We start from the raw sequence: 16,908 nt of genomic DNA, 5'->3' as shown, positions 1-16,908 counted from the left end.
TACCAGCTTCATCACTGTGTCTGTCACGTGACTCTGTTCCCCTTTCGGGCTCTGTCTTTACATTTATTTTGAAAGCTGAAGCTGCGATTATGGTAAGGGGCGTAACATTTCCGACGAGTGCTTGCAGTGTTGGGCCAATCACAATGCACTGGGTCAGCTGGCCAATCAGAGCAGACTGCGCTTGTCGGAAGGAGGGACTTTGTAGAAAACGAAGCGTTTGAGAGAGGCGGGGCATAGAGGCCCTACAATAATGTACAGTATTTGAAAAATAATATGTTTTTTGAACATTAAAGCATGTCAACATATTCTGTTACACCAAATACACAAAATAATGATCTTTAAAAAAGCATCATATGACCCCTTTAAGATATATACAGTATATATAGAGAGAAAGAGATGGCACTGTGTTTAATACACTATGAACAAGCGTGAAAGATGGTGGGATCCCTCATCAGCTTTGGTTTTATTCTGTGCCGATGACGCCCAGCACTTCCTATGTGCAGACTGGAGGAAAGCATGAGAGTGAGCAGTTTCCAGTGTCTGGCACTGAGGAGAAGGGACTATGAGCTGTCTAATAGTATAAGATCGACTCTCTAATTGGGAGAGAAGTGGGACTTCCTTCTGGAAGCAGGCGGGAGATGGAGAAAGCACTGTTCTGTTTCGACAAACTGGATAGAACAGGAGACTGGAGGGCTTAACCTGAGGCTAGGAAAACAGACTGAAGAAACACACAGACTTAAACCCTGGCACGTACACACACTGATACACAGTGTGTGTGCCCACACTATAAGCTTCTTAAAATATTACACCATAAGAGACCTGACATTGTGCATCGGAGGATAAATTAAATGTAGTTTTTCCCAAAAATCTCCCCCACCTTCAAGTAACCTTCCTACTCTTATCTCTTTTTAATGATTGGTTGCATCTACTGTCTGTGTGGAGTGAGTTTTACTCTTGGTGATTGAAGACACTCTTACACTCTGTCCTAACCAGGTGGGATACAACAAATTTACAGAGTATAGTATTTTTTTCCTGTTTGCACTGAAAGTGAACTAAGCCAAATTACACAATCAAATACACACAACTATGTGGAACAGAATTTTCAACCAATGAGATCACTGTGGACAGGGCTTCATTCATTCATTCATTCATCCATGTATGTATGAATGTATGTATGTATGTATTTATTGTATGTGCCTTTTTAACATATTAGACCCTTTTTTTTTTACATTTCTCATTAGATGATGTAATTGTAAGAAAAAATAATAAAATAATAAAATAAAATAATAAAAAAATTAACAAAATTAAAAAAAACAAACGAATACTACCATGATGTAAAAAATACTACAAATACAGAACTTAACATTTTGTTGTTTTCTTCAAATTACAGTAATTTGTTTCATCAAAATGTATTCATTTATTTTGATTTTATGGTTAAACACATCTTAGACATGTTCTTGACAGGTTCGATTATTTATGAAGTAGTCCCCCAAATGCTGCTATCCCAGATAGGCCAAACAGCCAGCGTAGCCACAGCAGAAACCTCTGTCCCCGCCTAACTCTGAATCGTCTGCATCAGCAGCATCATTGATGCTGGATAAGTGCCACTCCATTACACATCAAATCCACCACCGCTGACCTGGCTTACAGCCAATCAAGTGTATAGTCAGTAGGGGTTTGCGATATATATCGTCTGCGATAATATCATATTTGTTGTTTTAACGATGTGTGATTTGACATTATCGAGTTTTTTGTCAAATCTATGCAAAACACCCCTACAGAGTGCATGCATACATGATGACGTAGTATTAAGAGTGACTAGTGCGCGTATATTAGAGTATTCTCTTTCACTGCATGATTCAGTCTAACAAATGCATTTAAAATGATCACAAATTCAAGACATGGGGGCAGAAAATGTATATATTTACACCACTTCATATAGTTCATCAATTTCACACGAAGAGTGCCGTTTTCCTCCAAAAATTACCATGATTACAAATGTGATATAGATTTTTTTACAACAGTTCAATAAACAAGAAGTTAATTAAGAGACTTATGTTTTAGACACCATATTTCCTGTTTTTGCTCAATTTCGATAACAAAAATAATCCAAAACACAGCCACAGCACTCTTTTGCGTCTCTGAGCAACATGACGGTGTTTCATTCCTTAATGAATCAACCGTAAAATTATTCGGTTCAATCGCAATGACTCCCTTAACAGTTACTTGCTGACACCTACTAGTGGTTTTAATTTCACATTTAAAGTATCTTTTTATTTGTAAATATATCTAAATGCCTCTTCAGATGCAGCTTCTGTGTTTCCTCTGCATTGCAAAGATGAATTTTGTTGATACTGATTTCATTTGCTTGATAACAGCCCAAATGTCTCATTATTCTAATTCACAGATTAAATGTAAGAATTTTACTCAAAAGGTGATGCGTACTTTTAGAAAAAATGGCTTTATAAAAGTAAAAATGCTCATAAAATGTAAACGTCAATTTAAACTTATTGGAAAAGATGAATTTCTATCAATGTGAACTGACCACCACACAGAATATGAAGAATAACAAAAACTTTAGGAGTCGCTGTCCACGGCAGTCCTCAAAGTACCAGCACAATAACACACTTAGCAAAATATCGTCTAATTATCGTTATCGATAAAATCCCAGAAAATATCAAGATATTATTTTTTGTCAATATCGCACACCCCTAAAAGTCAGTCTATTTAAAAAGACACAAATCCTACTCTTGTGGGGTTTGGGAAGATGTAAATTCACCAGAGCTGCTTCAGACCCCAGGGCGAGTTATCAGCCATAAACCAAGATGACAGATTGATTCAGGTGCATGCGCATATAGACGTGGCATGCTCACTTTTCCCTCTTCAATGTCAGTCAACACCTACCATCTACTTCTGAGCAGCTAGACAGCTTTCAGCTCACACCTTCATTTATTAGAAGCCGTTTAATTTGCTGTTAGATATGAACACATTACCATCACACTCACAAAAGAAATGAGAGCAGAGCATTGAGCTAAGAGCTCTGCTAATAGGCTATTTGCAGTTATTAGTCCACATTAATAATCAATTACCTGTCAGGCTAACTCTTTTTTAACCCAACTTTTAAGATAGCGGAGATCCTCGAGTGGGTTGTTGGGGAAACTCCAGCTAATGGCTTCATTTGAACATCACGGCGATAAAACCTGGAATTCTGGGGGGAAAGAGATTTCTGATGGTCAGTTGACAAGATGGATATTCTTACCTTGTTTTAGGGGATGTTGTCAACCATTCTTCATGCTTTTCAAATGTTATCAAGTATGCTGCAATTTCCTGTCAAACAGAAGACAGAAAGACAGGTAGGCATTACTGTTAGAGAATATCAACAGCCTTTTAACATGTGTGCATTAATAATGTTTATAGTCGCATGCAGTAGTTTTCAGTCGCAAATGCGACTGAAATGGTCGCACTGTAGAGCCCTGTAAACTGAAATGAATGGATTGTAAAGTGCACTCAGAATTAAACATGCATTAAAATCAATTTTAAAATGTCTATCTAAGACCATGTTGCATTCTAAACCGACTCGCGGGCTCAGGAGCAGCACTGTGGAAATTGCATTCAGAGGATTTTGTGGACCTAGTTGCTCCCTCATTGTCTGAAGCTCACATTATATTATGTGAAGAGGTGAATGAGATGAAAACCTCCTTACAGTGGCTGTTTGATTGCTGTAAGAAAAGAGAAATCATTTCTTGGGATGCACAACAAGCATGACAGCAGATGATGCGATTTCTGGTACCGATGTTAACCCCAGTCATCACTGTCATCCAACAAAAGAGACAAGTGGATGAGTGAAACGTATCCCATCATTCCTTCACAAAGCTAATCATGGGAAATGAAAGCAGACCGGGTACTGACAAGCAACCTCATGATTACCAGTGACAGCCAGCCATTCATTTCACACTGAGAGCATTTGTCATACAAAGACAGCAGGAAATGCGGAGGGACACAAATGATGTTATCAAAAAGGAGTCCAATTATTTACTGATCTTAGCACATTGTTCTGGGTAAATTAAGATGAAATGGAATAAACAGCTTTAAGAAAAGATTTGTAAAGACTTGCCACAACATTGCTGACACAGAGTTTAAGAACATTTGTGATGAGAAATGTTTTCTTGAAACTTTACTATTTATGTATTAGTTTCTGTCAATAATGTTACATGCAGATCCAAAAGATTAATCACAGGTACATACTGTACCAGCATAAAAGTGATCTACTTTGATTTAATTTCTGTTTTAAAATTCAATTGGTTTTTCTTTGAAATCACTTAAATAGTGGTTCACCAAAAAACGGTAAATCAATAAGCTTACTTTCTAGAACATTACGTCAAGCAGTCTACACAATGTAAATCCATCACACTACAATCAATTTCATTATTCTGAGCTTGACAAGATTTTATTTACTAACCTAATTAAACACTGTAAGCCTATCAATAATAGCCCAAATTCTACTCGATTCCCAAAAACCAATGGTATTCAGTTGACCTTAGGAGGTGTAATATATATTTATAGTCAGTAACTCTATGTTTTAATTCTGTCACAGTTGGCAGTAGAGCCATCCCTCGAGGTACCAGGGTGCCAAGACTGGCAGTGCCCACACAGAGAACGCTGGAGTTGGTGATGGCCTGCAGGTGCTGTCTGAGAGATAGCATAGCGCTGTTCTGATTAACGTTCTGCCCTCCTGTCATCAAGGCCAGAGGGAAAGAGACAAGGACGAGAGGAAGATGCTGTGGAATATGACCATAGAGAAGAGGAAGAGAACCTCTCCTTAATAAAAAAAACACACACACTTGCCATGGCTTGCCAAACTGAAAATGCTACAGATGAGTTACTATATTGTATTTTTCAAAAGCTGTAAGCGGGATCTTCACAAATATAAACCAAGTTTTGCAGTAACTACACTTGCACTTAATTTGTTTTGCTAATTAAAAAAGAGAAAACTTGATCTTACTAAACACTAATTTAAAACAGTTCATGTGTGCGGTTCAGAAAATAAAATAAGTTCTTGGTGCATGGTGCTAATTTACCACAGTGCTTGTGAGTAATGTTTGTTTTACAAACCAGAAAGATAGCTGGGGGCGAAACTCCTTAATTGACCTTGAGGGCCATTTGAGATTCTTCTTCTTTATCGTTTTCCCATTTAAAGTCAACATGCCGAACTCAGAGCTAGGGGGATGAGCCGAGAGGCCCGGTCCAGTAAATAAAAGCCAAACGTCGGCATCCCCCACCCACTCCCCGAACAGATGTCGAGGATTATTCCAACCCCCGATCAGCCATAAAGGTGCAAGAACCTTACGGCGAGAAAAGAAAAAAAAGCCACAAACAAAAACAGAGGAGCCATTAAACAGCTGCGAGAAACAAAGTTTGTGCTGTGTTATAATGAGCGGCTAGTTCTCTGTCGAGTTGATTTGGTGCAGATGGCAAGATGGGGCATCAAAGTCTGGCCAGCAGCTGTCAATCAAGTGCTCTTTAAAACTTGGGTCAGTGATATACGAGTATCCATGATAAAGAAAAGAATAAATCTTTAAAAATGTACTCTTTTTATTCCTGTTGGTTTTATATGGTTTTGAAAAACCCCTTTCAAGTAAAGTTTCAAATTTCAGTTTTCCAATATGTTCAAAAGATTTTATATATACACATATATGATATTTTGAAAATACTGGAAAACTATTTCTTCTGTAGTGAAACAATTAGTCATCTTCAGAAAAAAAAAAAAAAAGTTATATACTACAAGTGTTTGCCTTGGTCCAGCTGACATATGCACGTTGCTGGTCAAGTGTGATGTACATGACAAGAACCACCACATTGTTTGCAAGCAGAACATTTGTCAACCAGAAAGATTATGTTAAATTATAATGAAATTAAAATAGATAAGTGTCTTTGAGACATTAAAAATAAAATGTTTTCTGTAGTTCTCTTGTTCATTGAATTACATGGAGAAAAAACCTGGAATGTTTTCCTCCAAAACTTGAATGTTTCTTCGACTGAAGATAGAAAGTCATATACATCTTGGATGGCCTGGGGGTGAGTAAATAATCAGGAAATTTTCATTTTTGGACGAACTATTTCTTTAAATCTCATGTGGTGTGGTGTGGTGACATGATCTTTATAATATAAAAAATTAATGTGTATATATTATATAAATATCATGTCACTACACCACATGCGATTTATGAGATTTACATTTTTTTTTAAATAATATAATTAAGATTTTATGATTCATTATAATACCATGTTTGTTAATGTTAAAGAGGTCATATGATGCTTTTATAAAGATCATTATTTTGTGTATTTGGTGTAACATAATATGTTGACATGCTTTAATGTTCAAAAAACACATTATTTTTCAAATACTGTACATTATTGTAGGTCCTCTATGCCCCGCCTCTCTCAAACGCTTCGTTTTCTACAAAGTCCCTCCTTCTGGTCAGACTCAGCACATTGCTTTACTTAAGTATATTATATTTTCCTTTTACAGCTGCAGACTGAGGAAGATCCTGAAACACACCAGCAAACCCTAAAACAGACAACAGTTTACAGATGTTTTTCAGTGGCAGCAGAACTATGACTAAACTTTTGGGTCAAACTTGTTTACTTTTTTCATACTTTTATTACTTGTGGAAAAACTTGAAACACTTTTAAATAAGTATAAAGAATGGCATTGGTTTTGTACATTTAATTTTTGTTTAACGTTATTAATAAAAATGTTGTTCAATTAAGCATGTTTTTGTGTTTTGCTTTGGTACCGAAATTGGTACCGAGAACCGTGGATTTTCACTGGTATTGGTACCGAATACTGAAATTTTGGTACCGTGACAACACTACATCATTGTCCTACCTACCACATACAGGTTTGATTAAGTCAAAAGGTAGCAAATAATCTTTATAAACCAAAAAACAGTGTGCCACAAAGCTGCCTGTACATGTATGCGCCTGACATCTCTGCACACTCCAGCATTACTACAAAGGAGAAGAGGACCTTGACATTGGAGAGTCTGTAAAATCCATGTATCAGGAGCTTACATCAGAAAAGCTGATTACTGAGAACCGTGTCTACCTGCACCTGTTTAAAACGCTCTTAATATGTTAAATGGTGTCACCTTTACAAGGTGAACTAGCATACATGAAACACTGCCACCTTTTTTCCCCATATCCTCCTGTTTCTGTCTCCATCTGAGGGCAACACATAAACGAAAACCTCTGATAGGCACATCTCTGATTCAATTTTAAAAACACCTCCCTGATAGGATACCAGACAACAGCGGCCTCAATTTTCACTCAAACTGTCATCCACGACAGCAGCTAAAGCAAGAGGGTCTTTTGTGAATATAAGGAAACGTCTGGCAATTTAAAATAAAATATGACACGCATATTTCCCTTCCTTTGTTTCTGGTGTGGAAAATTGACACAATAACAGCATAATGCAAGCAAACACAATTTCGCCCAATCCTTCCATCCTTTTTAAATCAAGAGGAGACAGAGAAGCAGCTCTGATAAATGCAATTCCCATCACATTTCTCCTGCGCACAAGACGCTGCTTGTATTGGCAGACATTTGATGAGGCGTTTGTTCCACCGGTAGTAAGCGTGTCCCTGGCTGACCCTCGGTGTGCGTGTTTGTCGTCTCTACCTTTTGCTTTTGAGTCTTAGATTGATGTTGGTAAGGAGAGGCGTCGGAAGCATCAAAATTCACAGTTTGAAGTGACAGGGCTGATCACTTGAAACAACGACAGACATTCCATTAAAAGCGGAGATCGGCATCTCTCTGGCATTATCCCAGCACCCATCAGACACTTGCCTCTAAACACCATCCATACCGCATCTCACTGTTCCCATGAGCCATTGAGCAATTGAGACTAAAAAGCTCATAGACATTCTCAGGGGAACATACTCCTCTATTTGAATACTAATACTCTATTAAATCTAAATCTAATTTAAGTATTTGGGACTGTTTAATTTAAAGGTCCCGATGTCTCTTTTGAGTCTGAAACAAAAAAGTGACTTGATCAAATGGATTCATCATTCACAGCGTGAGTTTTCATGGGTTGCGCATATGTCAACCTCATTCTTTCAACCCACACTGTTTTCCACTAGCACTCCCAGACTTTAGTGTACTTCTCTGAAAAGAGTCTTATACTAAAACACACTTTCAAGCTTTCTGCAGCATTCTACTCTGTTATAAAGGCACAAATAAGTCCCAGATACAGTGGAGTAAGTAAATGGGTTACAGAATGCCTTTACAGTATAAGATAAATGTTCTTGAGAAACAGATGCGAGCGCACAGGATATTTGCTTACTTTATATAGAACTGTGTAAAATGATGATGCTTTCATTAGATTGAATAGTGAATAAACTGAATTCATGTACAGTGGGGTCCAAACTTCTGAGACTAAATTGAAAATCTGGGATTCAAAATGTAAAACCTGGATAAACCTGGAAGTAAACAAAGGATGCTGAAAATAAAATAAAATAAAATAAAATAAAATAAAATAAAATGATAAGATGACTTCATGTTACTCTAATTGGTGGACTTTTTAACACTTTACATGTTACGATCCTTAAAGTTTTGGTGGAGTGCTTGGTGTCACACAGTATATGATTCTGACCTTGTTCTCCACTTGAGAGCAGGAAGTCTGTACAGGAGGGGAATATGGATATGAGGGATTGGGGGGCGGGATGAGCCTCTCAACCAATTCTATTCCCCATGATACCTTGTTCTCACTGGAAAGTGAGGTCATCTGATATTTCCTGCAGGGCAACCCATGAAACTGACCTGGCCAGGGCAGGGTGCAAATGGATTTGAGGGAAACCGGGGGAGAGGATTGAACTACCCAGGCATCCCTTAGGGCGAACTGAAATGCAATTAGACATAGAAGAGAGTGATACGCAGGGAGTGACAGTTGAGGAGGGAACAGGGAGATGAGAGGATAAATGAACGAGTTTGGGAGAGGTGTGAGGGTATAACAGACGAACGAGAGTCAGCGGGGATGAGAAAAGGTCAAGCACTTGAGAAAAAGCTGTGGAGCTCTGCATCTCTCACACAGCTCATTAAAAACAAGCACATCATTGTAAGGCGGTTTACGCACTTCAGGAGATGTGCATTAAATGGATGAAATGGATAGGGTTCATCCTGACCTGTTATCAGACACACTGACAACTCCTTTTATATCTAAAAGCTACAGTTCACACTGCCCCAACCAACTTCAGCAAAAAAACAGCACCAACAGTTGTTGGATTTTCTTGCATCAGCATGTTTAGCCAGTTGGTGTTTGCTGAAAATTAAAATAACAGTTATATCTCAACATTTCTCAATATTCTAATTCTGCATTCACATCATGTTGAAATTATCATAATAATCAACTTCCAACCACTCACAACTTCAAACTCACACTATAAGTGAGAAACTCAGTTTATGAATGGAAATGAGTCACTTTATGCATTACTTTCTGATGATTATTTTTCTACTCCAAACTATTGCTGAGAATTTAAATGCAGGCTAAAAAAAAGCTTATTTTTAACAAAATAAAATAAAATAAAATAAAATAAAATGCTGGATGAGATGATAATTTTATTAAACACAGCAGCTACAGTATAGTACTGCTGTTAAAGCATAAGCACAAAACAAAATACTAAAGCATTATGAAATTCATCTTAATTTTACAATTGAACAACCTGTAATTATTGAAAATATTGTATTAAATAAGAAAAATCCAAAATAGATGCATAGATAAATAAATAAAAATTTTCACTTGTGAACTACAGGTTTTTGGAAAAAATTATAATAAAAGGATATATCACATAAATAATTCACAGTACATTAAAGAGCATAAAAATTACATTTTGCAGCTGTCTACAACAAATTTACACACTGATCTATTTCAGCATTTAAAAAAAGGCATTGGAAAAAAATTCTGGGGATGTTCAGAATATCACAGCAATTGAACTCTAACAGCCAATCGTACAATTTTTGAAATGTGTTTTTCGTTTAGATAACCCTACAGTTCAGAAGATCACGAAAGTCATGCTTAGAACAGAATATTCTGTGTGCTTAAATAAAAAACATTTCAACATATAAGAAATATAATTTATAAAGATACTTTATAACATTCATTAAATCTACGGATACTTTTAAAAGAAAAAGACAACGGGAGAGTAAGTTTGAAAATATTCAAGAGGAACGTGAGTTCAGCCAGAAAGCCACAGAGGAGGAAAGAGAAGCGAGTAAGAAGAGAGAGCAAACAACAAAAGCACTCTGACTCCTGACAGCTGCACTTGGCATCTGCTGGCATGGTGTGGTGCTGTTCTACGAGTCCCTGAGCAGGGTTAAAAAGCTTTGCTTTCCAGTCAACCACCTATTAATCCCTGCATGCAGCCTCCTTGAGCAGCCCAAATGAGGAGCAGGAACGGCACTCGCAGCCGACTCGGAGTTATAGCCCCTCTGCACACGCCCCACCACGGCCATTCAATACTCATGATGCTCGGTGCTGCGCCCTCTTCCAAAGCTTTTGGCCACCAACCTGCCAACTCGACAGAAAGCAGTGGGACGTGGCGTACCCTGTAAACAGGTCTGTAGGACGTGCAGAACCCTGTCAGCACGCTCCGAATACATCTGGTCTGTAACCGGGCAGGATGGAATCCATTTACTGCACACAGGCAACCCTCTCTGCTCATTTGAAAGTGTCTTCAAGGCCCTTTGCCCTTTCCCATAATATGCTTTTAAAGGGTGTGGGCCAATCATATCTCTTTCCCAGCACTGGTCAGACAAACAGCCAGTCTTAACCGCCCAACAGCCTACATTATACATAGAGTTGGGCCGAGATCAATTCTGAATTGATCCAGAATAGCTTAGATGTTTTCCAGTTGGTGGTCGGTGTTTGGCTTGGCATGCTGATTCGCCTGCGGTGCACCTCCCAGGTCCCAGACACTTCGAGGCCCCTCGAAATAAATTATCCCCATCTCACAGCATTGAATCCTCCCCATCAAGGGCTGAGTGAGTGACTGAACTCCAGTCGTTCTGTCTAGGCCTTCTGTTTCCACAGCACAGCCTCTCTGAGTGGAGGAGGAGGATGTATTGTGGGAGGGAAGTGTTCGCACTTAGCAAGATTGTTTTGCTGCTAGTGCCAGGTCCCACTGCACGGGATAGAAATGAAACTGCTCTTTGAGGGGATGTCATCATTTTAAAGAAGAAAAAAGTGGAGATGGTAAGCGTCACCTCCTCTCGTAACAACTCCGCTCTGAGCATGACAGCTCAGCCTTGGCTATGCATCCCAAGGTCTGTGCATGAAAAGTATGTGACGGGACAAGCAATGCTTTCGTCTGCCACAACAATAGGTCGTCTTTGAATGATCTTTCTCAGCAAATATCAATATATGTGATTGAGATTAATTTGATTACATGCTATGCTAATTGATCTGAATACATGCTGATTAAATCATTTAATTTTAATCGACTGACACACCTAATAATCATATTTGCCAAGAGAAACATCTGCTGAGAAGGGAATATGGAAGGCGAAAAATACACTCTTTTGCATCAATGTGTAAATAAATCCACAACTGTCAGAAATAAATAAAGCAAACTCCACGGTTGTACAGCATTCAGAATTGAAAGGATGAAAGATAGAATGATAGAAAGAACAAAAGATAAAATGACAGAAAGGACAGACAAAGTTAGAAAGGACAAAAGATAGAATGATATAATTCAAAATACATATTTGTATGGTAGTTGGTAATTGCTTGCCTCTAAACCACCGTACTGTCACTCTGTGTTCAGTAAAGAAAGTAAGAACTGTATAATGTAGATAGAACGATAGATAGAACGATAGATAGAACGATAGATAGATAGATAGATAGATAGATAGATAGATAAACTACCTGTAGGACATGGCCAATTCCAACTCATGAATTCAAAATGAGCACAACCCTGTATGGAACTATAACTAGAGTTGAATGTTCTGGCATCACACACTTCAGGGTCTGCATGATAAATCCCTCCAATTCAAATTTCATGTGGTCAGAATGAAGGAAGAGGGGAAGTTAAGGATGCCCTCTGCCACTTGCCTTGGGCACCAAAGCTCAGATGCACATCCTCTGCCTTATCCTGCTTTTTCATGGATGTGGGGGAGGATTGAGCAGTTCTTCGGTTGGGACACAATAGGATACTCTATTCCCTCATGTGGCGATGAAGAGGCTCATTTGTAAATGTCGGCCATTCGCTCCCACTCTCACTAGCTCCATGGGGAGCAGCCAGGTTCACTTCCCAGAGTCCTGCGGCGCTCTCCTCCAATCTGCCCTCTCGTGTCCGTGCTTGGAGCCTTCTTCATCATCTATACAGCAGGACACCTCCCCTCTCCAGCTTCCCATAAGCCACCATCCGCCCCAGCAAGGGGAGAAGAGTGATGTCTTCATTACCACCTGCAGGACGGCCCTTCTGCCATGGCTAAACAGGGAAGTACTGGGATCTTTCTCTGGACAGCTGTTTTTTTAGCTTCATTTTTTTACTACAATTGTCAATCAAATAAAAATTCTAATGAAATTAATTAAACTACAGGCCAATTAATTAATCAAATGCACAGCATTTAAATACGATCAATACAGTATGCATTGAGAAAAAAAGCTGATGAATAAATATATGCTGATGAATACATGTATATGCATTTTTTTTTAAACATTTTTTTCTTTTTATATATTTACTACACAACGCCATCCTAATGTTATGGCACTTATCAAATGATATTTGAGTTCTTCCAATGTCCTTTTGAGACATGTTACAACTTAAACTGCAATCAAACCTTGAGTGATTTAATAGTGGTGACAGTGCCATTCCAAGTGTGAGACAGACCCATTTTGGGGGGATCATGGGTGGAGTGGGAATTAGAGTAAGAAGTGAGTCTAATGCAGTGTCACTGAGTCTCATTGACGAGAGTCCCTATGGCACACCTGAAGTGTGAGAAAATAGGGCGAGAGACAGACACCACAGAGCCCTGGCAGACCTGATCTTTCACAGGACTCTCACAAAGCCCTTCTTTAACCACTGACAGACTCCAGACTTGAACTAGTGCTTGACTTGACACATAATCATGAGGATTTCTGATGACTTGACCAAGTAAATGGGTATTGAGACTCAAATCAGTCACAAAATAACAAATTTTCCAACAACAGCTTTAGTGATTTATCAAAAAGACAGGTATGCAATTAGCCTAGACCTACACAACCAGCTAAATAATGCTATCTGTCATATTCCAAATATGTAATGCTATTCACTGTGGTGTAGCAAGTTACCTATCTTGGATAGTTCATTATTTTACAAATCTGCAGGTATAGCCTTAAATCCATGGATATTCAGAAATACATATTTGTATGGTAGTTGGTAATTGCTTGCCTCTAAACCACCGTACTGTCACTCTGTGTTCAGTAAAGAAAGTAAGAACTGTATAATGTAAGGCTGAACATTTTAGGTGTATAGTTACATTTGCAAAATGTGTGGTTGCTTGCTGTGAGCAGACCCCTAACCCTAAGCATTAAACTTCCATTAAATCATGTGACTTACTGAGGAGATGCTGTTCTATTACCTTTCTTATGACAAAATGGGCAAATATCAATGGCAAAATATCATTAGTTTACATGTAAAACAATTGCATGGACTCAAGTCTGGTCTCAGCAACTACTCTTCTCTTCTGGAAAAAGGAGCAGGTCTATTAGGCTGTGCCTCTACTTTCGTGCACTTTGCCAGCCTGTTTATTTCAGAGCCCAGAATCAATTAATGCTGGAATTATCCAGTGAATTCCACTATTCAGCACAGCAAATGACTGGGGCACCCTTGCGTGAAACCAATTTCGAACTTTTAACTTTTTAACAACCACCTACTGGGCTCTGTGCAAAAACGCGCTTCACTTCGACTGTCCTGCCAGTGCCGGTCACCTGTGCAGCCCAGCACGTGGTTTGTGCACCGCTCTGCTCTATAAAGAAACAACACAAGAATAAGAAACAATGCAGACAGAGGGAAAACTAAAGTTTCTAGTGTTCAAACTAAAATCAATCCATTAGCATTGGGAGAAGAAATGTCTTCTCAACAGAAAGGCATGTCTAAAACTGCACTGACAGGAAAAACATGTTAGGAAATTCATAGGTACAGGTAGAAGAGTTATTTCAGCTCAACAAAAGTTGTGCTTTACAGAATAGAGAAACAGCCTGCAGAACTAGACATTTTCAAAATTGGCTAGTCGTGGGTTGGCTGAATCGGATTGTATGGAAGTCCTGTATAATTATGGTGGTTTTGAGTTCACCAGGCACACTTTTTAAGAGAACCTTTACATAACACGCTCTAGTGTTCAAAAATGGTGCAACAGCGCAATTAAATGGCACAGAACACAAGTTTTTTTAACTAAAGTTGAACTAAAAAGTCTTAACAGTGCAAGTTTTACTTCTCTACGGTTTTGCCATGCAAAACAGTATGAACCTACTAATAAATTAAACTGAATAGTAAAAATGACTATAATAATAATATTGGTCATCGTTTCTTCTTTAAAAAATGGCAAAGAACAGGCGTACACACACACACACTCACAAAAATACTAGAAATCACAGAGAAGCTGGCAGGCAGGGTACACTCTCTGTTCAAATTAGCTGGTCCACCTAAAGTGAGCTTTAATGGAGCACTGAACTGAGTCCTACTCATCACTTCTCTTCCCCCCCCCCCCCTTTTTTCTCCCAGTGTTGATCCTGCCATTGTACTGCTGGGTATTTGTCTTTGAGAGGGAAGGCTTTAATTGAAGTGTGTTTGTGCTATGTAGTGCATTGGTCAGGTTGCCTTTGTTTGGCTATCAGAGTGCCAGACAAGCAGCCTACTGCCTCTGCCCTCTGTCGGTGCTTTGTGCTGAGATCACAATAAAGAGACAGTGCGACTGTGAAGGTCACACTAAGATAGAGTCAAATAAAGCTAAATCTCTCCTTAACAGCATTTACCTTTCAAATAGCATCAAGGCAGGGTAATGGCCTGCCCGGGGCCATTAACGTCACCTCACTTCAGCTCAGAAGTGTACTGTTAGATTTTCAAACAGTTTTCAGTGAAATGGCAAAAAGTTAATTTGTATGGTTTAAAATCGTATTACAATTCCTAATAGCTAATAGTTCCTGTACTTGTTGATCAAAAAAATTTCCAAGACTTTCAGACATTTTTGATGACTAGATAAACTAAACTTACATCATTTAATAGAAATTGCTCACAAAATTACTAATATGTAGCTCATTAAATATTGTAGAGCTTAGCATAAATACAAAAAAATTAAGAAATCAGAAAATGCAAGTATGGTATTTTCAAGGGTACAAAAGCTTGTCATTTGGATCAGTGCTCTTAAAAAGCACACCTTGGTACCTTGTACATTCATTATGAGTGCATATCAGTACGTGAAAGATGCATTTGAGCAATTTAAGGTATTAATATGCATTCTTTCAAGGGTATATAATGTATTAAATTGTACCTTTGAGGGTCCAGCCTAAGTGGCTAATGCTATAAATTTTTGCTATTAAGTCCACAAATTTCAATGTTAAATTCCCTCATATTTCCAGGTTTTCCATGACCATGTAATCCTGTGATACACAAACTATCTATTAGTCTCTAAAATCTGTGAATATCAGCATATCAAATCAGTGTAGAGACCTCTTCCTCTGTGAGTTTGCATTCTCTTTTAGAAGTCATCTCCCCTATTTGTTTACTGACCCCCAGCAGCTATACGATCTTCATTAGACATGCTGCTAAGCTATTAATTGTCACCTGCTTCAATTTTCTCCCTAGTGGAGACTTCAATGGGCCTCACCATGGTGAACAAAGGAGCCATGTTCAGGTGTTAATAAGAAACCATGTCAGACTCGAACAAAGCCACCTCATGTCACAGATATCTGCAGGAGCAGAGATGTAAGGTAAAAACCAGATCTCCTTAGGCTGGCGGAAAGGGGACAAAAAAAGGAATATCCTTCTAATACATCATCTGATCTCATTTACAGATCATTTACCTGCACTGGGTTTCAGCCATGTATTTCATCATAACCAAAGGACATGGTGGTGGCTACACCTGCTCGGATCCAGCAATGCGCACAGGCAATGTTGCAAAACCTTATCATATTCCATTTTTTTCATTTTTCTTTCCGCATTCCTTTTGCCAGGCTAAAAAGGATGACAAATAGTCTAAATAAACCAGATTTGCATTTCCTGAAGGAAATACCTGTGCATGCAAAGTAGCACAAGAATAGTGTTGAAGTTTTAGCTAAGCTTAGGTTTTAGTCTTTAATAAATGGTTATAAGATAATATATGCAAGAAAGAAGGAAGGTTTCTAAATAATCTCCATTTAAATTAAAGTGAGATTTTCAAACATTAGTCTTAATGGGATAATTCAACCAGAAATAATACCGTATTGGCCCGAATATAAGATGACCCTGATTATAAGACGACCCCCCTTTTTCCAGATGTACCTTTTGGAAAAAGGCTTTTTAAAAAACAAATCTTGTTTTTTCTCAGTAAAACACATTTTGTCTTCAATTATTTTCATATTGCATATTTTTCCTATTTTAATTTTTGTTTTGAAAGTATGGTAAAAACTGGTAAAATGTACCAACAATCACATTTAAAAAATATACACTTTTTGATATACCAGGTACAGGTAGCCCATCTGAATTAGGACATTTAGGCTATCCATCTAATAGTAGCCTACCAAAATCTTATTAACAGTAGAAGTTAAATCTTACTATAGTCTTCAAATCTGGGTACTAGGGCTGCACGATAAATCGCATGCGATATTTAACACGCATCTTGTCAGAAAGCCAGTTCTGTAATCAGCGGTAAATCTCCATCACCTGCGGGCTT

General features: G+C 38.3%; 1 protein-coding gene across 1 annotated transcript in view; it reads right to left on the bottom strand.

The window, feature by feature from the left end:
* The window catches only part of LOC107656552 (calmodulin-binding transcription activator 1-like), a 380,613-nt gene that overhangs the window by 215,790 nt on the left and 147,915 nt on the right, over nucleotides 1-16,908 (bottom strand). Inside the window, exon 4 of the mRNA XM_016444448.1 lies at nucleotides 3,260-3,327. Coding sequence (XP_016299934.1) covers nucleotides 3,260-3,327 — 68 coding nt within the window. The remainder of the gene's footprint in view (nucleotides 1-3,259; nucleotides 3,328-16,908) is intronic.

This window comes from Sinocyclocheilus anshuiensis, unplaced genomic scaffold (assembly GCF_001515605.1).
Source record: "Sinocyclocheilus anshuiensis isolate Anshui unplaced genomic scaffold, SAMN03320099.WGS_v1.1 scaffold1639, whole genome shotgun sequence".
In the NCBI taxonomy this organism is placed as follows: domain Eukaryota; kingdom Metazoa; phylum Chordata; class Actinopteri; order Cypriniformes; family Cyprinidae; genus Sinocyclocheilus; species Sinocyclocheilus anshuiensis.
The sequence above is the reverse complement of the archived record's forward strand: the minus strand, read 5'-3'. Positions and strand labels throughout refer to the sequence as shown.